The 25,867-nt window shown below is 42.9% G+C and overlaps 1 protein-coding gene across 1 annotated transcript; it reads left to right on the forward strand.

Moving 5' to 3' along the window:
- The first annotated feature begins 2,347 nt into the window (after positions 1–2,347).
- On the forward strand, positions 2,348–23,960 carry LOC144712116 (Transducin/WD40 repeat-like superfamily protein). The gene is made up of 6 exons (XM_078586303.1): positions 2,348–2,584; positions 14,769–15,257; positions 16,178–16,399; positions 16,649–16,715; positions 22,164–22,274; positions 23,026–23,960. Exons 1-6 carry the CDS (start codon positions 2,468–2,470, stop codon positions 23,412–23,414), a joined length of 1,395 nt encoding a protein of 464 aa, XP_078442429.1. The 5' UTR covers positions 2,348–2,467; the 3' UTR covers positions 23,415–23,960.
- Positions 23,961–25,867: the final 1,907 nt, after the last annotated feature.

A 25,867-nucleotide genomic window follows, 5' to 3' on the forward strand; every position in this document is an offset into this window, starting at 1 on the left:
AAACTGTCAGAAGAATAATGTATCAAATATTTGCTAAGCTGAGAGAAAAAAGACTTCAAAGTCAAACTATGACCAACTGGAGGTTGCTGATTTTGTAAAACACTTTAATAAGCAATGTAGGGTAATTTTGAACTTTATGAACTCAATGTCCAAAGTTATTTCTGGTGGAGGAAGAAAATAAAAGATTAAAAATGGGATCATAAGCCATGCATAATACTTGGTTTTTTATTTAATTAATCTATTCATTATTTGTATACACATGTCATACTTGGTCACATTTTTTGGAGTCCTGTTTAAGTTGCATTAGGTCAGATCAAAGACTTGGAGTCGTATGGAACATTCAATTCAATATCCTAGAGAAATAAATACTATTTAGAAAATTAAACCATCTATTTTTTATTTCTCACAATAAAGCTTAACCATTAACATTCATGAAAACACTAATCTGGGTGCACTTAAAACATATCCTAGATTTGATTCGTAGGCTTCTAAACAAAAAATTAATGTCTATTAAGTTTTTTGATCAAAATCGTCAGATATACTACCTAAGATAGCTTTAATAAGAAAATGACACAAGCAACTTAGGAAACTTAACTGTCAAAAGTGGAAAAAAATAAAAATAGTGATGACTGTAATATGGTATTAACTAGACCTGGGAAAGACAAAGCCCCTGACTTAGGAAACTGTCACTAAATGTATTTCATTGTATTTAAAAATATTCAAAGTTACATATTACAAAGGTTGAATAGGGGAACTCCACCATAAAGTGAAAGTCAATGCCACTACATGCACTAACTTAGTGAGTTATTTCATCATATATGTTTGATCTATCTTTGCAATTGTTTTGAAAAAGATTTTGAGATGAAATTAAGGTGGAATATTTTAAGTTTCTGACTAAAAATAGTTTTTTTTCTCAACCCAAAAAACATATTAAAATTTAGGAATGATGTGAAGGTTGTATGGCCTAGCAATTCAAGAGGATAATATTCTAGCATTATGGCCTACCTTAGCTTGTGCAGCATAAGGCGTGTATATGATTGATTGTCCCAAGCGTATTATTGGCTGGGTAAGGGCATATGGCATCCCAAATAAATGATTTGAATTTTATGAAAGAGGGGAAAATAAAAGACCATTGGGAAAAATAAAATACCCCTTCGGGAGGGAGAGTTGGTATAAAAATATAGTAGCCTATTCAACCACATCCAGTTTTATTGACTTCAATTAACCAACAAATATCACACTAAGATATAGACACACAAATATACCCCTTCATTTAGCTATCTAGGTGAAGTGAGAAGAGAAACTATTAAGATGAATGATTAAATTGGGGAGAGTCGAAATAGAACCTAAAATGATGATCAATTTCATAGACGCCCTGTTGCAACCATACATTATGAGGTGGAATCATTTGGCGTAGAATTTCCAAAGTATTTTAGGACATGACACTAATATAATATGATCCACTAAATATGACATTATGTTTTATGGTTCAAGATAGGGCATCAAAATATCTGAAATAATATCAAGTGATATGATATTGCTTCAATAGCCTACTATTGTAACCTAATGTAATGGGCAATGACTGTTGTTGATCTGCTTGCCTAGTATCCATCTGTTCCTAGATCTGGTTATCCATATCTATTTGTTAGTTATTTTAGTATTTATCACTTATGGTTACTCATCTAAAATATAAATAATCAAACACACTCCCAATTAAACTCAAAGAAAGAATATTCCTGTTATATCAGATCCACTAAGTAACAAATATGACACCTAGATCCACTATGTGAGGTAACATGAGTATGGTTAGCTAAGACACCTGGATTCACTTACCAAACCTCTTATATTTATTCAAATTGGTGCCCTATATGCTAGACATAACTTGTTCATAACACGCAACTAGTCAAACAAGCGTACAACAAGTATTATCACTCCCATTAATACACCTAGGGCATTTCCTATGTAATTCAAAATCATATGGAGTATAATTGGTGATAAATCCCATGGAATCCCACTTTTGATCTTAGAAGAATTACGATTTTGTGGAATTAAGTAAAATACTACATTTAACTTTAAATCTGAAATGGAACAAAACCCACATAGCTCATATATACTTGGAATCCCACATTTGATGCCAATAAAAACATCATAGTTCAGCAAATCAGAAATAAACTTAATTACTCCATGAAATTTTCAATTAAGAGGATAATCCTTTCTATAAAGTTGTCCAACTTATACATTTTAGAAGAGTTAGATTTCTCACATTTATATGATATACTAAATTTATGCGTTCCTCAAATAAAACTTTATATTCATCTCTTACATAACTAATGTATAAGAATATATATCTTAGTAGTCAGCGATCGGTAGTAGTTTCTGGAAGAACTGAAGTCAAACTCCTCGTTCTTGCGAGGAGCTGGAATTTGAATGTTGCAGACATTTTCCCGGTTAATTCTTCTCTGTGGCGATGGATTTCACGGAGGCCTATGAGCAAACTGGACCGTGCTGTTTCTCACCTAATGGCCGCTTTCTTGCCATAGCAGTCGACTATCGACTTGTGATTCGTGATGTTGCATCTCTTAAGGTAAATGTAGAATGTGGGTAATGCGATTTACTTTGCATTTTTTCACAGTCTGAAGAAGATGCAAACTTAGATTTGGAGCCTTTTATCTCGTTCAAGAGGATGCAAGTTTACTATTTTCTCCATCAATGTAAAACCTAGTGTCTAGCAATACCCCGCCGGAGGTGGAGTTTAGGTTGAGAAATAAGTATGACGAATTCCCAGTCGTGGTGGCAGTCAATTAGTGTAGAAATGAATATATTTTTATTTTTTTAGATTGACCCGGAATATGATTGAAATCCAATATGAACCCCATGTCCTGAATATGGTATTAAATCGATTCTTTTTGATAGATTCGATCGCACCTACGAATATGGTATTCAAAATAATTCTCCATGTCATTTTGAATGTAGAGATATTGGAATGTGCAATGAAATTCTGTTTTCGGTTTGTATTTGATGTAAGGTCTAAACGATTGCATAATCATGACCCGTTGAAATATGGTATGACAAGTGTTGTTCTAGTTGAGGTTGATCCTCTTCCGTTCTGCTTAAGTAATGATGAGGATAACAGAGAATGAATAAGAAAACTCCTTGACATTTTTTATGACCACGATTTCATGTCTGAACATCATATTGGATACGATTTGTTCAAAATTTTTTTTCCCCAACAAATCGTGGAAGGATATTCTTGAAAGTTTTATATTCTTGAAAGGTGTATAAGATATTGCCACGTTTATATTCTTGAAAGTTTGAGAGAAGTGTTACAGTATACAGGTGCGCTAAAATTTGAAAGACAAGAATCTTGCTTCAGGTTTAAAGAATATAATGAAATCATGATTTGACGTAAGATAAATTGACGTAATATCTCATATAAAACTATGAGGACTGCTAGTTGTAATATATCATTAAAATTATGGGTTTCATACATTCTTTCCAAGTCTCATTTCTCCATCAGCATTTGTCGCTCTTTGATCTTGAAATAGTCACAGTCCCTAGATCTTGATGAGTTAAATTGTGTCTCAAACCTTCCTTTGCGCAGGTAATACCTTCTAAATGCCAAAAAATGTATAGACCATTCTGGTAAATTCTGCAAATTATTATTATTATTATTATTATTTTTTGAAAAATTGGGGGAAGGTCATCCGAGGTTGGTGATCCTCCCTATATGATTTAAGTGTTAGAAAGTTATAAATACGCCCTTGACCCAAGGGGGTCCCTAAACCCTTTGTTTACCTCCCTCTAAACCAAACAGAGACTAAACTCTCAATATTGTGTACTATGGGGACCAGCAATTCCTCTCGTCATTTCAAAATGACCTTGTTGCGTGCAGCCATAGCACCCAGAGCTTAGCAAACAGCCGTCCCCATTCCTCCCCCCAGGGAATCCCATCTCAGAGAGTTGCAGAGGCCTCTTCTGTGAAGACATCCTCCCCTGTCGTAGCTGGCCCACACTACCGTAGCAAACAAGTATTCAAAGAAAAGATGGGAACTGTCTTCTTCACTCCCTGTGCACATAATGCACTCTGGGGGGCTTCTGGTAGCCCTCTCCCTGAAGGCCCGCATGTCCGTTCTTTGTCTAAGGAGAAACCACTCAAACAACTACACTTTTATGATTAAATAATATTGTGTGACCTGTGCTGTGGCATGATTAATATTATTCTTTGGAAGAATGATTAGCCCTGTGTCTCCACCTCTCCGCCTGTCAGCTAGGGTTTGCCACTGATAAGGTCCTTTTAAGGACTTATTATAATTTAAAGAGACTGTGTTGTCACCAAAGAGCTACAGCTTAACTGGTGCTTGATTCTTTCAAATAACAACTGGGGGAAGTCGGTTCCTACAACTAAATGACGAGAGAAGGTTGAGGCTCATTCAGCATTTTTAAAGATGGGAGCAGTTACAATGGGAGGGAACTTGGAGATCCTCTAGTTTCTGGTATGAGAGAGGGGTGATTCGATTCGATCTCCAGCAACTATGAGTGGAGGTCGATCTGACTTACTCTCCTTATTGACTTTGGTATACTTTCTTGTATGCCTTCTGCCAGTAACTCTGTCATGGAAGTCAGTCAAATTGAGGATACACTATTTTTGGTTCGTTCTTCAAGAGAAATTTCTCTCGGTTTTACTGTGGATGTTGGTTCTCGAACCAGAACTGTAACAAATAGAAGTGAGGCTGCTCCTTCACCTGCTATTGTTTGATATGATAATCAGAGTATGAACCGTGAGTTCATGGAAGTCTACAAGCTTCATCTCTAGGTGGTATCAGCAGAGTGTCAGACTTTGTGAAAGTCTGACCTCGTGGTGTCTGGTCAGAGGTTAAAGTCAGTACTGAAGGCCGTCGAAGCCAATTTAAAGACCATTGTAGCAGAGCAGTCAAATAGATTGCCATCGAAGCCTTGTGAGATCACTGTTGTCAAAGCCCTGCTGTACTACCGCAATAGCCACCATGGGAATGTCATTGATTGTCGTGGCATTATTGTCAAGCATCGCCAGTCGCTGACATGGGATCATACATACTATCACCGTTGGGTGACTGTTGTGGAGACACCTGTGGGAGCATGTGGTGACATTATCATCAGCAACTCACCAATGTATTGGCATTGCAGTGTCATGGTGGCATTATTATATTTATCACTATAGAGGCAAGCAGCAGCCTGTGTGGACTTTGGATCATGCCACAAAATGTCTTCTGGTGATGCTTCATCTACTGCAGAGAGTGAATTCCATGAACTTTCTGCAGAGTTTAATCAGGAAAAAGTCCCCGACCTTGAGCAGGGAGGAGGAAGCTCGAGTACAAGTGTACCTGAAGAGGAGAGTAGAACAAGATTGATGGTCAAGGTGAAGGGTCAGAAGACTGCACGGGATCTCAATTTTTAGAGTGTGACGAAGACTAATATGCAGGAGGGGACAGATTTGAATTGTCGAAATCGAGGAGAACAGAGCAATATTGTGTGCCAGCACTGCAAACAACGTGGTCATACAAAAGAAACTGTTGGGATTTGCGTGGGGGCCTCCAAACTCCCAAGCTCATTCTAATAATATGATAAGACTCTTGAATTAGCCAAGTAGAGAACAAAACAATCCCCAATAATTGTCTTAGAATGCGTCGTTGCGTTATACACCGATCGTGTGGATCAAAAAAATCAATGAATACCAGAACTGGTCCAGAGAGAAGATTGAGAAGATAAATGGAAATGGAAGTATAGGAAGCAAGGCCGAATAGACTATGCTCATCCAGTGAGGATCTCCCACTGGCTCCGTTTGCGATGGCAATTCTGATCTTCAAGAAAACAGGCTGCCTCCCTTTCTCAACCGTGGCAAGATATATATCATGAAGTATCAGTCGGAGGAGGATCGCACCGAAGAGGGAGGTGCAGAGCCCTCAAGGAACCTTAGTTTTGCGCAAGGGAAGTTTTAAGCAAGGCATGATAGACATGCCGGGGCAAGAGAAGGGGTGGACGGAGGTGAGGAAGCGCGGGGGAAGACGGTCAGGATGGGAGGAGCATGGCGGTGGCCGTGGACATACATGGGGAAGGAGGAATGAGGCGGTGGAGGAGGGGGGACGAGAGACGAGGAAAGAATGCTTCAGGTGTCTGGGGTGGGGACATCATGCACGTAATTGTCGAAATTCGCTCATTTGCAGGCGATGTCGGGGGGTGGGCCATCGACAAGCGCAATGCCCAGACGCGGCCTCCGAACATAGGAAGGCAAAGGAGCTATTGATTGCGAGGCGAGTGAGACTTACCCAGGCCGCGTGCATTGTTGGGGAGATTGAAAAAGGTGAAGTGAGAGAGGAGGAAGTACGTGAGGCATTGATGAGGAAATTCCCAGAGCTGGAGGGTTCGGAGGTGAAGAGACTGGAGACGGGAGAGGTTTTGGTCTGACAAGTTCCGGCGACTGAATGCATCGCAGTGTGCGGGTGGAGGCAGGTGATTGTTGAAGAAAGAATTAAATGGCAGCGCATCATCTGGACCGGTAAGGTCAGGGATAGAGCGATGAGGCCGGCTATAATTGATGTCAGGGGGGTACCAGCCGCGTATCGATCCACCCGGAACATGGAGGCTTTAGTTCGATCTTTTGGGAGGCTACGAGGGATCGTTACGTCGGGCCTTGAGTTGGGTGACCCAGATCTGTCAGTTCTGGATGTGGAGGTGAAGGAGGATGCGGTGTCATCGTCGCGGGTCTTGCTTCAGGGTCGTAAGGGCACATATAATGTACGAGTAATGGAGCGCCAACCACCAGCCCCACCTGCTGCAAAGGGTCATGAGCCACGTATTGAGACAGTCGGAGGGGGGAGGCGAGAGAGGTTGCCTGCAAGGGAAGGGGAGACAGCGCTGGATGCGAAGATCGGTGGAGGGGCGGAGGAAGAGACGGAGGCAGGGACTAGGACGGTGGAGGCAAAGGGGAATAATGAAGAGGAGAGCTCGTGGGTAGCAGAGGATGAGAATGTAAGTGATGGCTTGATGGAATCACAAAGCTTGGGAGCGACCGAGCAAAAAGGGGCCAGGAGAAAGGGCACCCTGCGGTTGCCAAGAGGGAGGCGACTATTGAAGAGAGACTTATTGGGTCGTTGCATTGGTTATGAGAGGCAACAACTGTATATCAAGAACGTCGATGGAGTGAAGATATGGCTGGAGGTTGGGAAAGGTGGGAGGTTGCATTTCCCCCGGGGCTGGATGGCAGTAAGAGTGGGAAAGACAAGGCGCGACAAGACGGAGAGGAAATCAAACAAATCAAGAAGCAGGGCAATGGAGGAGACTGAGGACGAGGAGACAGTTGAGCCGGAAAGGGAGGCAATGGCGAATGAGGTTGATAATGCGACACGAGACAAAATCGCGGGTGTGCTCGGAGGGTTTGTGGAGACTCAAAAAGACAGGAGGGGGTTGAACCAGGTTCCATGAGATGCATATCATGGAATGTGCGGGGGCTCCGAGATGACAAGAGGAGAGGGATCGTGGGCAAATACTTACGGGAGTGGGGTGCCACGGTGGTGTGTTTGCAGGAGACGATGTTGGAGGAATGTGGAGTAGGGGACTGGCGTGTGGTTGGAGGGAGTTTGTTGGAGGGTTTTATTTCGGTGAACGCAAATGGGCGGTCAGGAGGGGTGGTGATTGCTTGGAACGAGGCGATCTTTAGGAAGGAGGAGGCATGGCGTGATCAATTTACGGCGCCAGTAAGGTTGACGAGGAGTGATGGTTTGGGGGTGGTCGTATCTTCAGTTTATGGTCTTGTGAACGCCAGCCTGAGGGAGGGGCTATGGATGGAGCTGGCGGAACTTGTGGATAAGTTTCGAGGGACGCCATTGCTGTTTGGTGGGGATTTCAATGCGACGCTGGAGGCCAATGATAGGCCCAATGGAGCGGGGGGGCATGACCCGGGGTCGGAGGTGTTCTGGGCTTTCTTGGCATCAGCAGGGTTGCAGGAGATGGGGCCCAATGATTGTTGCTACACATGGCGGAGTTCGGAGAGAGCGGCTTATAAGTCCTGGCTGGATAGGTTCTTATGCTCAGTGGAGTTGAAGGAGAGGTTCCCGGGGGCAGATGTACGCGCCTTATCCAGACCTTTATTGGATCATAAACCGATCATTTGGCAGTCTCATGAGGGCCATGGCAGACCATGTATTTCAAAATTGACAAGTCATGGCTACGAGAAGGGGGGTTCAAAGCGGAGGTAAAGGATATATGGCGGACACAATCGAAGCAGGGGCTAGGGGCTAATAGAATGGAAAATCGCATAGATGGGCTGAGAGATCATTTGAAGAGCTACAGAAGGAGGATAAGGGAGGCGAGATGTAAATTGAGAATAGAGGCCCTCACAAGGATTAGAGAACTGGACGATGTGGAGGACAGTCGGGCATTAATGGCTGAAGAGATTCAGGAATGAAAGAGGTGGAGATATGTAGTGGCAGAGGAAGATAAGGAGGAAATGGATTGGAGACAAAGGTCCGGCAGCTCTGGCTAAAGGAGGGTGATGCCAACATGAGGTTTTTCCACCTTGTAGCAAATGGGCGACGGAGAGTGAATCAGATCCTATCAGTGAAGGTCAGATCACAGAGGTTTACCGGCACGCAGGCAGTGGGTCGAGCTATGGCGGAGCATTTTCATTCGATGTCACGGCGGGGGGCCCCGAACAGATGGCGGTGGACGGGCCAGGGGGCGTCACAACTAACCCAAGACCAGAGAGATGATCTGGTGCGGCCTTTTGATATAGCGGAGGTTCGGGCAGCTATGGCAGGTTTGAATGGCGAAGGCGCCCCGGGACCGGACGACATGCCGGTGTTTTTCTACAAGGAGTTCTGGAACGAGGTCAAAGAGGACGTGATGGCCACATTGGGGGAGCTGAGAAACCCTCAAGCAAATACGGAAAAGATAAATAAATCTTTCCTATTTTTATTACTGAAGCGGCGAGGGGCAGATAATGTAGGCGACTACCGGCCCATATCGCTATCCAACTACATATATCTTATAGTTGCAAAGGTACTGGCCAATCGACTACGAGGGGTGCTTGGGGACTTGGTTGGTCCATTTCAATCTGCATTTGTTCCGGGAAGACAGCTAGTTGATAGTGCAGTCTCGGCGGGGGAGATTATTGCTTCATGGAAGGAGAATGGGTCCAAGGGATTCATGTGGAAGGTAGATTTTGCGAAGGCATATGACTCTCTGGATTGGCGATTCCTATGGGCATCTTTAAGAAGGAGGGGTTTCCCGGAGGAATGGATCAAATGGGTGAAGCGATGCGTGACTTCTCAGTCCTTTGTGGTTCTGGTAAATGGACGCCCCAAAGGGGGGTGGATTAGACCGCAGAGAGGGAGCAGACAAGGGTGTCCTTTAGCACCGATGCCTTTTGTTCTGGCAGCTGATGTATTAGCCATCGGTACATCCTTGGTATGTGGGAGGGGATGTATTAGAGGGTTCTAGACGCCGAGCCATCCTGTGGGCATCCCTCTGCTACAATATGCCGATGATACATTGTTCTTCATCGAGGGATCGGTGGAGGAGGCCAAAAATTTGGCGGCACTCCTGTGGGTGTTCGCAGATTGCTCGGGACTGCTCATCAATAGAGGAAAATCAGAATTTGTAGGTTTTGGTTTGTCGCCGGAGGAGGAGACCGAGTGTGCTAGTGCGCTTGGAACGCCAGTGGGATCACTGCCTATGAGATACCTGGGGCTACCCCTTGCTGCCGGTAACCTGCATAAAGCAGATTGGCAACCAGTAGTGGAGAATGTAGAGAGACGTTTGGAGGGATGGAAACAGAGAGTTTTATCGCGAGGAGGAAGACTGGTGCTATTACGGTCAGTACTATCAGCAATACCAACCTTTTATTTATCTGTGCTTAAACTTCTGGTGGGCGTTGAGAAACGCATAAGCGGGCTCATGCGGAGATTCTTTTGAAAGGGGTCCAATGCAGGGGAGGGGCGTGGCATGGCGTTGGTTTCATGGAAAGACATTTGCACGCCAACTAAACAGGGTGGGCTTGGAGTACCTCATCTAGATACACTGAATGTGGCTCTACTGACAAAATGGGTTAGACAGATTGTGGGACCGGAGGACGACTTGATTAAGGATGTCTTGAGGGACAGATACAGCTCCAATTTGGACTGAGAGAATTTGATGGACAAGGTGAGGGGGAAGTCGGCCTTTTGGAGAGGGATGAGGAAGGTGTTCCCATTGGTTAGGGAATTCTTCCAGGCTCAATTGGGGAATGGTGCCGGCTTTAAGTTTTGGATGGATGATTGGACGTCGCATGGACGCTTACAAGACCTTTTCCCTCGCCTGTATGCCCTAGCCCGTCATTGGCAAGCTTTGGTGGAAGAATGTTGGGATGGGGTGTGGTGTCCAACTTTTATGGCCATCTTATCAAATCAGCGGGTGGAGGAGTTCTTAAGCCTTCAGCAAACACTGGGCAACAGGAGGCCAATGGAGGGGATGACAGATGGGTGGATATGGGCATTGGGCCCGTTCTCCAGTCGAGGAGTATACCAGAGGTTGAGAACACACCACAATGAGGACCCGATCATCTTAGGGGCATGTCGCTCAATTTGGAGGCAAAAGATACCTCTGAAGGTTAGGGTGTTTGCCTGGATGCTCGCCAGGAGGCGGACAATGACCTGCGTGAGACGTCGAAGGTTTTTCCCGGCAGAATCATCACTATGCCTTATGTGTATGGAGGAGGAAGAGGAGTGCGAGCATCTTTTCTTCCAATGTCGGCTCGCCCGTGCGATATGGGCTAGACATGGGCTAGCAGAGATTACGTCGAGCTCGGTATTATGGGCCACAATGCTGCGGCGTCAACAGGGGTTTGAGAAGGAGGGGGGGATGAGGTTTGCGGTACTTTGGCGATATGGTCCCACCGCAACGAGGTCTTATTCAAGGGGACGGTAATGTCAGTGGACAGGGCTATAAATAAAGTAGAGAGACTTATGTTCTGTTGGTTTGGTCCTGGCTGAGGTGGAGGGTATGGGGGGCACGAGGGGCCATTTGTTTTTGGCCTATTTCCCTCCTGTCCATGTGTACGGAGGTTCAACAAGCTGGGTGATCTTCTTTATTGTTCACAAAAAAAAAAAATTCAGTGGAGCAGAGATAGTATCCAGCTAATGCAGACCCAGATGAATCTGTAGGTGACGACAGGTCAGCTTCAGAAGAGGTTGAGCCAAGTGAGAATGAGCAGACTGAATATGTGGTCAGTCATCAAACTTTAGAATCTCAAATTCAGCAACTGAGTCTGTCAGATCTGGACGACGATTCAGGTTTGCCTAATGCTGATATGATCTGACTTATAAATCGTATTCTTCAATAGAGAAAACCAAAGAAATCCCTTCAAGCATAGTGTTCTCCACAATTCCAATCCAAACAGAGAGAGAGAAAAACCTCTGCATGGTGAAAAAGAAATGCGGGGAATAATGGGAATGGGTGTAGACGCAGATCCTCTGCTAATCCTTCCCCCCTTCTTTCTGGTCGCAGATCCTTCTGCTCCAGCCTTCTGCCTCAGCAGCCTGAGTGTAGCCGCTTCTTGAACAGAGAAAGAATGTCCTCCACGCCTGCTCCTTCCCTCTTATTAATAGGTCTCTGGTCTTTTAAACTCACACTTGTGACCCCTCCACACGTCCGAGCCGACTTACCTTATTCGCTTGCTGAGGCGTCTTCGATACGTTTTTGAAAAGAACTTATCAAATGGACAGACAAAGGAAAACGGGCTTCTACCCAAGGAATAAAGAAATCTCTTACGGTTGTCTACATTGTTATTTCTTGACTTACATAGGTGCTGTCTCCATCGCAGCACTCCTCTGACGACATTTGATGAAGGTGATAATGGCATCACCTCTTCCACATGCACGAACATGTCCAAGGGACGTGAACCCACTTCTTGAATCAGAGGCTTACTTAGTGACCTGCCAAAGTATGACTACAGTATGCCATTTCTTCTTTGTTGTGGGTGTGGATGAGTGGGGTTCGTGACGATATTGGGACATTTATGTTCACTCCACCACTTTTCCAAACACTAAACCTTAACATATACAAAAGCTCCCATGGGTGGCATCTGGGGCATGGCAGGATCGGTCTACAAGCACGACCCTGGACTTGGTTGTAACCGACACCATGTTTTTGTCAATAAAAAAGCTATTCTTGCCTCATTTTGCAACATATGATTGTATCTCCTCTTTCCTAGAACATTTCTGACTATGCTGCACTTGTCGCTACCCCCAAATCAGTTAAGGAGGTGTTGGCAGACACGTGGAGCCAATCAAGGAATGTTGAAATGGAGGTTATGTAAAATGGCATGTGGGAGATAGTTGATCTACTCAAAGGCAAAAAAACAACCAGTTGGATGTCGATGGGCTTATATGGTGCAGGATAAAGCTGATTGGTCTGTTGAAAGGTTCAATGCCCAGTTAGCTGCCAAAGGCTGTCCACAGTATTATGGAATTGATTATGATGAAACTTTTGCCCTAGTGGCTAAATTAGATACGGTGCGTAAATCGATTACGGCATGATACTGGCCTGAGTATCAATAAGATTGAATTCAATATAATCCCGATCTCCACTGAAATGGAATAGTCCGACAATGCAATTAAATGGAAATGTAGAAAATCTTGGAGTTGATCTAGACGGCTCCCTCCTCGTGAGTTCCTTCTCGATCGTGGCAGTCCTCCCTCCTCGTGGTAGGACTCCTCCCTTCCAAGCTGTCAGCAGAGCACGCGATCGCAGCTCCACCCTTCCCCTCTGAGAAGAGGCTTCAAGATCAAGAAAAGATATCATGGTTTTACCTGGGAGACTCCTCTTTTATTTATAGGTCTATGCGGAATGTTCCCGCCCAATTCACTTAGTCTGGTCAAACGTCGGTTGACCAGATCTGGACTTCCTTCTTCGGTAACTACATCAATATGATGTTAAGAATGCCTTTTAGCATGGTGACATGGATGAAGAGATTAGATGCAAATACCTCGAGGTTATTACTCAAGGTATCTGGTTTCAAGGTGTTTAAGCTGAAGTTTCAGTGGTCTCGTAGGGCTTGGTTTGGAAAGTTTTCCCAGAGCGTGAAAGATATGAATGAAAAAAAAATCACAGTGATCACACCTTTAGCTGTTTCTCCTGGTTTATGTGAACGATACAGTTATCATTGGTGATTATCAGGAAGAAACAAAGCTGTTGGTTGTCCATTTATCAGAAGTGTTGGATATTTAGTCTTTAGGACCATTCAGATATTTTTTGGGTGTTGCATTTTCAAAAAATGTATATTTATCTCACAGTGTAAATATATTCTTGATCTGTTGTTTGATACATAGATGAGTGGATGCAAGCCAGCTGCAACATCACTTGAACCTACTATTAAGTTGGCATAAGTGAAGAATCAGCTCATGTAAATAAGGAGAGATACCAGGGCCTGATTGGGAAACTTATCCACCTGAACCAAACAAGACCAGATATTGCCTTTGGCGTTTGGACCTAAGTCAATTTATGCTTATTCTGAGATAACCCTACATGCAGGCAGCTTATAGAGTGTTGTCATACATGAAGGGCTCACTCGACAGGGCATGGGTTATTGTACGAGAAACCAAGTGGGACGAATCTGGAGATCTACAGATTCAAATTATGGAGGGTCCCTTATTTATTGCTGATCAACCACAAGACATTTCTCATTCATTGGTGAAAAGTTGGTTACAAGCTACAGTAGGAAACAGCCCGTTGTTGCCCTATCTAGTGCAGAAGCTGAAATTAGGGCCCTTGCTAAGGGGATATGGGGTGGGTGTGTGGCTGCAGATCGTTCTTGAAGACCTCTGAGTGCAAAGAAAATCACTTGATTCGGCTATTATACTAAACTGTGATAGTAAATCAGCGATTAATATAGTTCACAACCCTATACAAGCATGATAGAGTGAATCATGTTGAAATCAGCTGGCACTTCATCAGGGAGAAGCTAAATTAAAATCTTGTTCAGCTGCAGTATGTACTCACTGCTGATCAAGTTGCAGATCAACTCACCAAAAGTGCACCAGGAAGTACATTCCAGAAGCTTACCTCCAAGCTGGGAGCTAGAAGCATCAACCTACCTGCTTAAGGGGGCTGTTAGCTAAAGCGCGTCTCTGTGTTTCTTTTGTATGACAAGTAATGGATCCGTTAGTTTTTACTTTGTGTATGTCCCCGCTATGGTGTCCTGTTATGTGTACCCCAAGCCGTATCGCACTATGTAAAGTATACAGGAGAAACAAAATAAAGTGTGAAACAGAGTTGTTTTTATCTTTCCATGTGTCTCTGTCTCTCCACCTATCAGCTAGGCTTTAGTGAAGGTTAGGCTGTGCCTTTATCTCTTACAATTTGGCGTTATCTTTTTTTTTCCTGCATTTATGGAGTTCATACCTCTTCCTTTTTGGTTCATTCTTTATGCACATGTGGTTTAACTATTTCTGTCCGCTGAATCTTATCATTGAGTATTATGAGACAGCATGCGACGGACCAGCCTTACATGAAGAGTGGTGGGCCTGTGACCAACATGCCTAGTGCGAATCTCGTTATAAGTTTACTCTTTTATGAAAACCAAGGCAATCTTATTAAAGAGATAATCTTAATATTGGCTGGTTGTCACAGGCCTACTGCTTGGATTACAATGGTTGGATCACACACATGCTATCTCGCAGCAGTATCAGTTGTACCTAAGATTCCTATGACCTACCTCTCTCAAGTGTGATTCTGTTGTCTGGTGATTCTGATTTCAGGTCGTGGTGTTGTTCTCCTGCGTTGACAAAATAAGCAATATCGAATGGGCCTTTGACTCTGAATATGTTCTGTGTGTACTGTATAAGAGGCCAATGGTCCAAGTCTGGTCCTTAAGCCGACCAGAATGGACCTGTAAAATTGATGAGGGCCCAGCTGGCATTTCTAGTGCCAGGTGGAGCCCTGACAGCCGCCATATTCTCACCACTTCGGACTTCCAGCTGCGTCTCACTGTCTGGTCCCTGGTGAACACAGCCTGCGTCCATGTTCAATGGCCAAAGCAGGTCTCAAAGGGTGTCTCCTTTACCCATGATGGAAAATTTGCCGCCGTCTGCACAAGGAGCGAGTGCAAAGATCATGTGATTCTGCTCTCTTGTCAGACGTGGGAGATCATGGGTTCCTTCTCTGTTGATACAGTTGATCTCGCTGGTGTAGAGTGGTCTCCGGATGATACTGCAATAGCAGTCTGGGATTCCTCTTTGGAGTACAAGGTATTTAGAAAATTAGATTGGTTTCATTTGCTGCTGCTCTGCATCGATCGCATTGGCATAAATTTTCTTAATTTTTTTTGAAGAAATAACAAGTTCCATTAATGACATCAACACGATAGTAGTCTCAGTATTCTTTAATTTTGGGTTTTCTATAATCACTACTGGCTTTGTAAAGAAAATCTATTCAGAATTTTTTTCATGCACGCGTAGGTCTTGTTGACAAGACAGGATACACTCTGCATCCTGTCTGGTCCCAGGTCCCTGGGCCCCTGACAGAATGGTTGCCCTAATGATGTCTCGTCTCAAGGCTCAGGATCCCTGTAGAGGATGTACCATGTATGGTATGGGATGAGACATGTGGATGGCCTGTTGGGCCCATTAATGGTTGTGGCAGTAGCAGCAACGACAGCAGCAGCGGCAACTCAGGGGGACTGACTCGTGTGACAGCAATGACGGTCGCACATGCAGACAAATGATACTGTGGCAGGGAGCAAAGGGGTTGGTGGGCAGCGACAGGAAACATTGATTCATGGAATAAATCCTATTAGATTGTTTACTACATATTACTGGGGCCTAATCAGGATGCATCCTGCGTCCTGTCCACCCTCAGTGCATGCAGCACAGGGTGCACCTGATGCATTACGGGATTGGACATATGCGGGATGAGATGCGACAGGGGTACGACGTGGAACTCTGGATGCCAGATTGGACGGGCCTGGTCCCATATCATCCTTGCGTCCGGTCATGAGATGTCGCAAACCCAATGCTCGCTTTGTGTTAGCTTCCATGCAGTGATCTGTCGAATATAACTCATTATTTCTTATAACTCATTATTTGTTATGTCGAATATAAACTTTGGGTTAGTCTCTCTCATTCTGAAATCTTTTATATAATATATATTTTTGATCTCTCTCATTCAGGTAATTATTTATTCTCCTGATGGGAGGTGCTTGTTCAAATACAGCGCATATGGATGCGGGCTTGGGATCAAAACCGTGGCCTGGTCGCCATGTGGCCAGTTTCTAGCTGTGGGAAGTTTCGATCAGACTGTCCGTGTGCTGAACCGTCTCACCTGGAAGATCGTGGCTGAGTTTGTGCATTCTTCTTCCATTCGTATCCCTAGTAGAGCTGTCGTCTTCAAGGTAAGAGAAATTTTCTCAAAATCTACAATCTTATCAAACTGGATTTGATTGGATTCTCAGATCCGAAGCTTTCCTGAATCTTTAAAGAAATGGCCTCTAATCAATAATCGTTTCAAACTCAACGGTGTTTGGTTTAAAGGAATGTGTCATCGTTAACAATTTTAATCAAATATTGGATTTGACTAGAATTTCAGATCCTAAGTTTATGGTTCCTGAATTTTGTTATTTGTTTCCTATTTCACTATACAGGAAGTTGAAGAGCCGATGAAAATTGACGTTTCAGGCTTGCGGTTGACTGATGATTGTTCAGACGCTGGTAATAGCTTTGAGCTTAGATGCGTTTATTTTGTTATTTATGTTAAACATTAGTTATTTTTTACCTTTTTGATTTCTAGTCTTGTCCTTGGGCTCTTTTTTGATGGATGAAATGGAGTATAATGACCAGATGCAGTTTTTCTTTTTTTTTACTCTGTAGAGTTTTAGTCTTGGTCTTGGGCGTCTTTTGCTTGATTTATTGATGTCGTATTAGAGTGAATTATGAATCAATTGATTTTGATAGATGAAATAGATACACTACATGTGTATAAAGGTCAAGATCTTCACCTCCGCGATGAACTATCTGATTAGAAGGTACATATCAAACCAAATCCCCAGATCTTCAAGGCTAAACTGACTCTCGTGTCAGAGGACATATGGAGAGGAGTTCAAACAATAAGAAAAGAAATCAGGAACCAAAAAAGAAAGATAGAATGAGGAAATCCCATGAGGATCTCCTGATTTCTGGCCAGTGGCTGACCCCGCTACTCAATCCTTCAGGTCTCGGCTGCCTGATGAAGAAATTGTGAAACATGATTTTTTTTTTTTCAATCTGCTTTGGGCGTCCTTTGTTGATGTATTTGTTATGATGTAGCACGTGTTTCTCGCATGCAACACACAATATGAGCCTGACTAGCTGTTATATATTTTGTTGAGAAATATGTGCTACAGAAGCCCAAGTCTAGAGGAAAATGGCCCAAGCCCAATGGAGAACTATCGGGCCCACTAGAAGAAATAACAGAGCAAGTGGGGCCCATCGCAAAGGCTAATGGCTAGTTCAAAACTAGCCGTTAACTAGCGGTTGGGAGACTGCCCAAACGACTAGTATAAATAGTGATAGAAAACAATGTTTATCTAACCCCTTTTTGATGAAATAAAAATTCTCCCTTTTCTACTATCTGCACTTCTACGATCTTCAGCAACTTGTCATATTTCTGCGTTGGGCCTTTGCTAATTTGCCCACTACCACATTATATAAATTGACATTGTCTTAATGAACATACTAGCGATTTTGTTTGTCCTGAAGATCATGCATCGCTCCCTCTTCCCTTTGGAGACATAGGCCAATCCTTTTCATGGTACCAGAGCAGAAACGATTCTGGGGAAGTCGACGACGACTTTGAGCATCTTTGGGATAAGGTAACTGTGTACCTTGCCACTGACGGCACCTGAGAGCAGCTATCAACAACCTTTGGATGACTTTTGTAACTCATAGTTGACAAATGATTCTTTGCGTGGGTTCTAACCTGTTCTCTGACCACTGACACTTGGGGATCAGGCAAGGTTCTCATGTGTACAATAACTGCTATTTCTGCTGCATCAATTGTGGGCATTCTATTTCTAGTTTTTTATGCATTTTTCGTTGCAGCTTACTATCCTGTTCTTTATTTGAACTCATGTTTCTTGGGCACTTTAAGGCGAGGAAAAGTATAGCCCTTGATATCCACAAAGATTTTTACAGCATGGTAGGCATGTGCACCTCCATTTGGTATCAGGGCCAGATTGCAGATTCAAATCCCAGAAGCACTCTTGGGCCATAAATTGGCCAGCAGGGGGTGCTGTGGGAGTGTTGAAGCACAGTATTCTGCTTAAACAGGAAAAATAGCACCCGTGCTATCATCTATCTTTTAGCAGTGGTATCCATGGCCAAGGAAGAGGTGATAGTGGAAATGGAGACCAGGCATAGTTGTCCTGGTCAACTTCATTTTGGGGAGAGGTGTTATAAGTACCTTCCTATCACTGTGACCAGAAACATGTTTATTGGATAGAATCTCTATCAATGGAGAAAATATGTTCAGGTTATGTTTAGGCCATGAGGACAGGCTTATCATCTTACTGTTGTTCCTCCTTCAAGTCATGATAAATCCTATTGCTAGTAGAGATGTGAAGAGGATGTCCTGAATACCTGGTTATTGGATTCTGTGACTCCCTGACTAAGTCAACACTACATAAACCTTGAGATTGTAAAAGAAATATGGGATGCAGCACAGAAACACTTCTCTATGCTTGATAATGAGTCCAAAATAACTGACCTTATGATGGAGAATCAGAAGGCGATGCGATATAAAAATGACCTTCAAGCACTCTGGAGGGAGATCGACTTTTATAGACCCTCTATTGACTGAAGTTATGTTCTTTGTGATGGAGTCTATCATTATTTGAAAGGGCTGCACCCTGAATTTGGATCTCATTGAGCTCAATTATTCAACCATGAACACAAGGTTACATTTGAAGATGCTGTTTCTTCAAGTGTACAAGGAAGAGAGTCGATTGGGGCTGACTTCAGTTGTGACAGTGCACAGGTGGCTGAAAATCTTTCCCCTCAGACAGGTGGATGTAAGTCTGGTTCCTCTGCAATGGTCTCCAGCAACAGCAGCAGCAAGGAGAAACCCAGCCGAAGTCTTCTCAGCTGGGTGCAGAGTTTTGGTCTGCACCCCTTTATGGGTGCCAGATGAAGGCTCCTTGATGCATTGACAAGGGCCAGTTGTGATGTGTCATTGCCGCCATCCACAACATACAAGAAGACGTGTTGGAAGTTAGATGGCTGCCCAGCATGAGCCTCTACTCCAGTCAGTAAAAGACATAGTGTGAGTCAAGAACCCTAGAGTAAAGAGGATGGATCTCAAGACCAAAATTGCATGTTGAGCTGGGACACACTACTACAGTTTAAGAGCCTCCTCAAATAAAATTATGATACCATTGGCTCTAACTCACTTGTCCAATCAGGTATTTCGTCCCATTTTTCCCTTACTGGAGAAACATTTCAGGTGGATCGGGGATTCCGGGGCCACTGATCTTATGACTCCCACAGAGGATCACTTTAAAATTTATGAAATCCGTTCTAGCAATCAAAAAGTCCAAACTGCAGACGGTACACTACTATCTTCATCTGGCATTAGAAGTGTGGAGGTTGTACCAATAGGGGAATAGTTCCTTCTCTACACATTCCTAGGTTTATTCTCAGTTCAACATCTCATGCAGCTTTCCTCTTATAAACTGATCTTTAACGATGTTGATGCATTCCTCTGTCACAAGGTCGCAGGCCTGAAGCAGGGGCTTGCTAAGATCCCAGACGGACTGCTCTAGCTGCATTACCCAAACTTGAAGGAGGCACTTCCTATGTCTTCCACTGTAGCATTATCTGGGGAGCAACATATCTGGCTCTTACACGGACATCTGGGCTACCCATAGTTCTCAATTATGTACACTATGTTTCCTGAATTATGTTACTGTTTAAATGTAGAAAACAGGTATGTCATTTTGCTAAACATAAGCATGTTGCTTTTCCTTCTTCACCTTGTAGTGCCAAGACTGTGTTAGTTGGTTCGCTATGATGTATGGATCCCCTCCCCTATTCCAGGCTTTGCTCGGATTCCGATGATTTTTGATTCTCATTGATGATGTGAGTTGATTTTGCTGGATTCATCTTATGAAGAATACATACGAGTTTTTCACCTTCATTCCTGAATGTGTATTTATGATCCATCGACGTCATGACGTCATAGTAAAAAGATTCAAAAATGACAACGGGAAAGAGTTCATTAACTCTGAAAAAAGTCGTTTCTTTAAGGAGCAAGGTGTTTTACATAAGTCATCATGTCCCTATATTCCTCAGCAGAACTGGGTGACGGCGAAAAAATTGGAGTATATTCTATAGAATACTGGAGTGTTGACTATCCAGAGTGCAGTCCCAAAGACTATTTGGGAAGCAGCTGTCTTGTTATCTGTTTATTTAACTAATGAGTTATCCAGCCCATTTCCTCGCAGGAACTCTCTTGGAGGTGGTTTGTGCATCCTAAACGAGGTGTTTATTTAACTAATAGATTATCTAACTACTCCCAATGAAGAACAGGGATCATTGATATGGGCATCGCACCTGTGTCGGTTGGCCCCACCATATTCTTGACACTTCATTTCGCAGAAACTCGGAGTTCAACTCATGGACCAACAATCTCCATTGCTTATGGGCATTAGCCCGCTCTAGTCTGCTCAGATTAGGTTCCACCTCCTTTATCCATTGGTATGCAGTCACTGCTATTGGATATTACTCTGACCTGAAGTACTGTTCCCTTTGTGTTAAATGATTTCAGTGGACTCTTATTCTGAAGTCAGTACATGAAGGAGTTGCCCAATCCCATTAGAAATAAGCTATGGATGCTGAAATGGTTGCACTCTATGCTTACCAATCCTAGGAACTGACATCTCTGCCCCTGAATAAACGTACTATTGGATGTAGATGGGCCTACACTGTAAAGTACAAGTTTGATGGACAACTTGAAAGATATAATTCCTGACTGGTTCCACATGGCTGCACCCAAAAAGATGGTGCGAATTACTGGGATACATTTTTATATGTTGCAAAAATGAGTACTATCTGGTTACTCACTGTTATGATTTGCCAGCGGGTCTATGCCCGGAAGACTTGCCAGCAGCCCCCTTTGGACAAACAGGCCCGGCCCACTTCAGTCCCTACTTAAGCCATGCCCTCCAGGAAGGAATGGTAGGAAGTTTGATGCATTGTGAGTCTCCCTAATTCCCTCTCCCCACCTCTTCCCGGTCGTAACTCGCCCTCTCTGTGCTCACAGGTCCGACGTCGTCCACCTGCCGTGAAACGACAGCCCTCCGGCGATCCTTTGTCTTCTCCCTCGACCCTTCCCGTTTCTTCTCCCCTCTACACCGGAAATCTCTCTCTCTCTACATTCCTCCCTCGTCCCTCAGTGAATGATTCGGAGACTTGAAGTATCATTTCGTGTTGAACCATTGTGTTACAGCGACCAGCGATTACGATGTCGACCGGGGATTGTATCACTCACCTTCCCAGGTGCAAGTCAAAATTAGGAGTTAACTCAGGTTGATTTCAAGAACACTAGTCTACCTGGATATTTAGATGAAGACATATACATGAAGCCCCCCCAGATAATGATCTTCCATGTGGTAAAGTGTGTCATTCTTAGAAGGCCCCTTTAAACAGTCCCCCTAGTATTGTGTGAGAAATTCACTCAAGTTATGAGAGCTCTTGGCTATCACCTGTGCAATGAACATATGGGTCGTTTATTGTTCCTCAAGATTGTGCATCGCTCCCTCTTCTTTTTGGTGGTTGAGGCGCTACATTGTCATTGTTTATGTCATATTAGAGTGACTTTTTGATTGAATTAATTTCGTTGGATGGTATTGAGTAGTGTTTAAAATGCATTTGTTTTCATATTCATGAATTCGCTTATTAGTCTTGTTTTACTTTTATGGTTCCTTTTCCTGATTATGTTAGGGTGAATTATGATTTTGATATATGAATTAGAGTGCAGTGCTTGATGATCTGGCTGCCGATATGACTATAATTTGTCTGTTATAAAATAGAGTTAAAATGGTCAGGGTCATTGATATTAGCTCACTGTGGTTTGTGTATTCATTCATTAATTCTGCTGATTCCTTTTTCGGACATTCCTTGCAGATAATATTGCAGAAGGTCATTTTCGTGTCAAGTTCAAGGTGATGGACCCCCCTTTCACCTTACCCTTTCAGAAGCCACCGCCCGACAAACCGAATCCAAAACAGGGAATCGGTCAGTCTCTCTCTCTCTCTCTCTCTCTCTCTTTCTTTCTCCCTTCCCCAATTAGCAAATCTTCTTGCATCTAAATCCATCCATCATATCATACTGCCATCTTTTCATCCATCTAGATGTCCATCCGTAGATCCATAACTAGGCGTATCCATCCTACCTGCTCATCCATAGATCTGTTTACCTTATCCATTTATCCATCCATCAGTCCATGCAAAATCTGTCCATGCATCCATCCTTCAAGGTATCCATCAATCTCGCCATCCATGCTTCACACCTATCTTATCTATTCATCCATCCATGCATACCTACATGGAGATACAGATCCATCCATCTATTTATTTTACCCATCAGACAGTTGTCTATTTATTTATCCATCCATGTGTACGTGTATATATGTGTGTGTGCGCACAAAAATATATACAAACACCTATCCATCAGTTGAGATTTTTCTGTCCAAATCATCCATCTACAATTTTTCATATATCCACCCATCCAGCCATGCATGCATACGTCTCCTCATCCATCCATCCTTCAAATTTTCCAGCCTCAACCCATTAAGTTATTAATCCATCCATGCACCTGTTCATCCATCTATCTGTGTAGCCTTCCATACGATTAAATTTACTTACGCAGACATCCATCCATCAGTTGATACATCATTCAGCCATCTATTTATCATCCATCAATCCACTGATCAATCTATTTATCAATCCTTCCATCAATCCATCTCTCTCCATTGAAATGAATGCAGGTCTCCTGACATGGAGCCACAATAGTCAGTTCCTGCTGTCGCGAAACGACAGCATGGCAGGTACACTGTGGGTGTGGGACATCTACCATCTGGAGCTGGCGGCGGTGCTGGCACAAAAGGAGGCGGTCCGAGCGGCCACCTGGAACCCATCGGTGGCACAGCTCGTACTGTCCACATGTACCCCACATGTGTACATGTGGGCGCCAGGTGGCGCCTTCTCCGTGGCTGTGCCTCTGCCCGGCTTCCACGTCAGCGATGTACGCTGGAGCCCTGACGGTTCTTGCCTCCTTCTCAGGGACAAGGATTCCTTCTGCTGTGCTGCCCTGCCCCCATTGGAGGATAGTCTTGTGGATCACGATGTCATCAGCTCAGATGAAGATGAACTTTAGCTTTCTTCTCTCCTCTCTCCCTTTCCTTTCCTTCAGTCTTTGATCTCTGATTATTCTCACAGTTTTTTTCTCACTCCCTTTTTTAATCTCTCTTTTCTGTCTCCTCTCTGTACTCTTTCCCAGACTCTCTCTCCCACACCTCTTTTCTTTATGCCTCTCAAATCTCCCAGCTTTTCTATATCTTCTATTTGCTTCTCATTGATATTTTTCTACACTGGCTCTCTCCCTATTTTCTCTCTCAGTCTCACTTCTTTCAACCTCTCTTCTCTCCTTAGCTGTCAGATACTGTCTCTCTCTGCCCTCACAGCCTTCTCTCCTTGTTATCTCTTTCTCTGTATCTCTCTCCTTATACACCTTTGGGGAGGCTTACCCACATAGCAGATGGTGTGGAGAGGCCAATATAATTTATAGATAGCTTGAACTTGGCAATTGATGGCTGGTAGTGTTATAGCTAAGCTAACAGTAGTGAGGTTAATGTACCAATCTAACTTCTATATTTGTATCTCTTTTAAACCCATTTCCAATTTATATACGCATTTCTGTTTATGTACTGAGATAGATACGTCGATCAAACTTCTTCTTGGAAGACTCAAGGTTATGGCACCAGGTGGAATGAATAGATCAATGAATGCATATTCCACAAGTTAAAGGGATGCATGACATAATTTTATTATGTCTGTTGCTGGAAATTTACCTTTTTAATTACATTACATTAATGAACTTTGGGACATCCCATGATTCTTGAATACATCAGGACTCACATTATTTAGCTTTAGTTCCCAATACCAGAATAGAGTAAGTTTTATGGACAACTATCTATGCAAATTTGATGATTTCTTTCTAATATTAGTACTTAAAAGTAGTTTTTTTTTGTACAGGTGACCTCTTATTGATTTTCAAGTGACTCACAGTATGTAATTCAGGTAGGATACAACAATACCTTAATCCTTTTGATTAATCAAAATCAATATATAATAAAAACAATGGATAAATCAGCAATATGAATGATGTTTAACTTATTGGCAAACATATATATTCAACTGATCATATTAGATACAAGGGAATTCATGTTACATTGCTACTTGATAACAGTAATGGGAGTTCTATGAAAGTGATCATTGCTAAAAGAATGCACATATTGATGACATATTATTCTTCAGGGAATTTGGGTCAGTATAGTATAAAACAAAGAAGACATTCTTTAACGACACTAGTTGAAATAACTAAAAAGCTTATTATATGATTTGTTGTTGATATCCATCATAACATATTTAAATTATTTAACGACTAAAATAAACTTCTTATCTGATGGGTTCTTCAAAAGTTTTTACGACTCCACCTATTTATGACTAATTATTTATGCCTGTTTAAGATACAGATACACTGAGAGAGGATAGAGAGACATGAACAGAGAGAGTGGAAAGATGAGGGAGAGAGACAGAAAACATACAAAAGGTACAGAGAGAAGAAAGAGACAGACAAACAGAGAACGACATATGGAGAGAGAGACATACACACATATAAAAACATACAGAGAGAGAGAGAGAGAGAGAGAGAGAGAGAGAGAGAGAGAGAGAGAGAGAGAGAGAGGAAAGAGAGGCATCCAGACGTATGAAGTCATACACACACAGAGAGAGGAGAGAGAGGCATCCAGACATATAAAGACATACACAGAGAGAGAGAGGAGAGAGAGACACATACAGACATAGTAAGACATACACAGAGAGAGAAGAGAGTGAGCCATACAGACATATAAAGGCATACACAGAGAGAGAGAGGGAGGAAAGAGAGGCATACAGACCTATAAATACATACATAGAGAGAAGACAGAAAGAGAGATAGAGTGATAGACAAAGAAAGACATACACACACATAGAGAGAGAGACATATACAGAGACACACACAAAGATAGACAAATGGACAGAGAAAGACATACACACACACGCGAGAGATATATAGACTGAGAAAGACATACACACACAAAGAGAGACACGAGGAAGACATACACAAAGAGAGACAGCCAGAAAAACAGACATATTAATAGAGAGACATGCATAGAGACAAAGAATGACATACAGGGAGAGAGAGACATGTAGAAAGACAAAGACACACAGAGAGGCATGCCGAAAGACAGAATGACATACAGGGAGAGAGAGACATGTAGAAAGACAAAGAATGACATATAGAGAGACACATAGAAAGATAAAGAATGACAAACAAAGAGAGAGACACAGATGTACAGAGAAAGACATATAGAAGAAGATACAAATGTATAGAGAAAGACATATATAGAGAGAGATAGACTATACAGATAGAAACAGAGAGAGAGATAAATAGAGAGAGAAAGACCTATCTATCAATCTCTCTCTCCCTCTTTCTCGTATTTCCCTTATTTTGATGCCTACCTTTCTTTAGGGTTTGACGGCCACGGTCTGGTCAAGTTGACTAGTCAA

Source organism: Wolffia australiana, chromosome 14 (assembly GCF_029677425.1).
Source record: "Wolffia australiana isolate 7733 chromosome 14, ASM2967742v1".
Classification (NCBI taxonomy): domain Eukaryota; kingdom Viridiplantae; phylum Streptophyta; class Magnoliopsida; order Alismatales; family Araceae; genus Wolffia; species Wolffia australiana.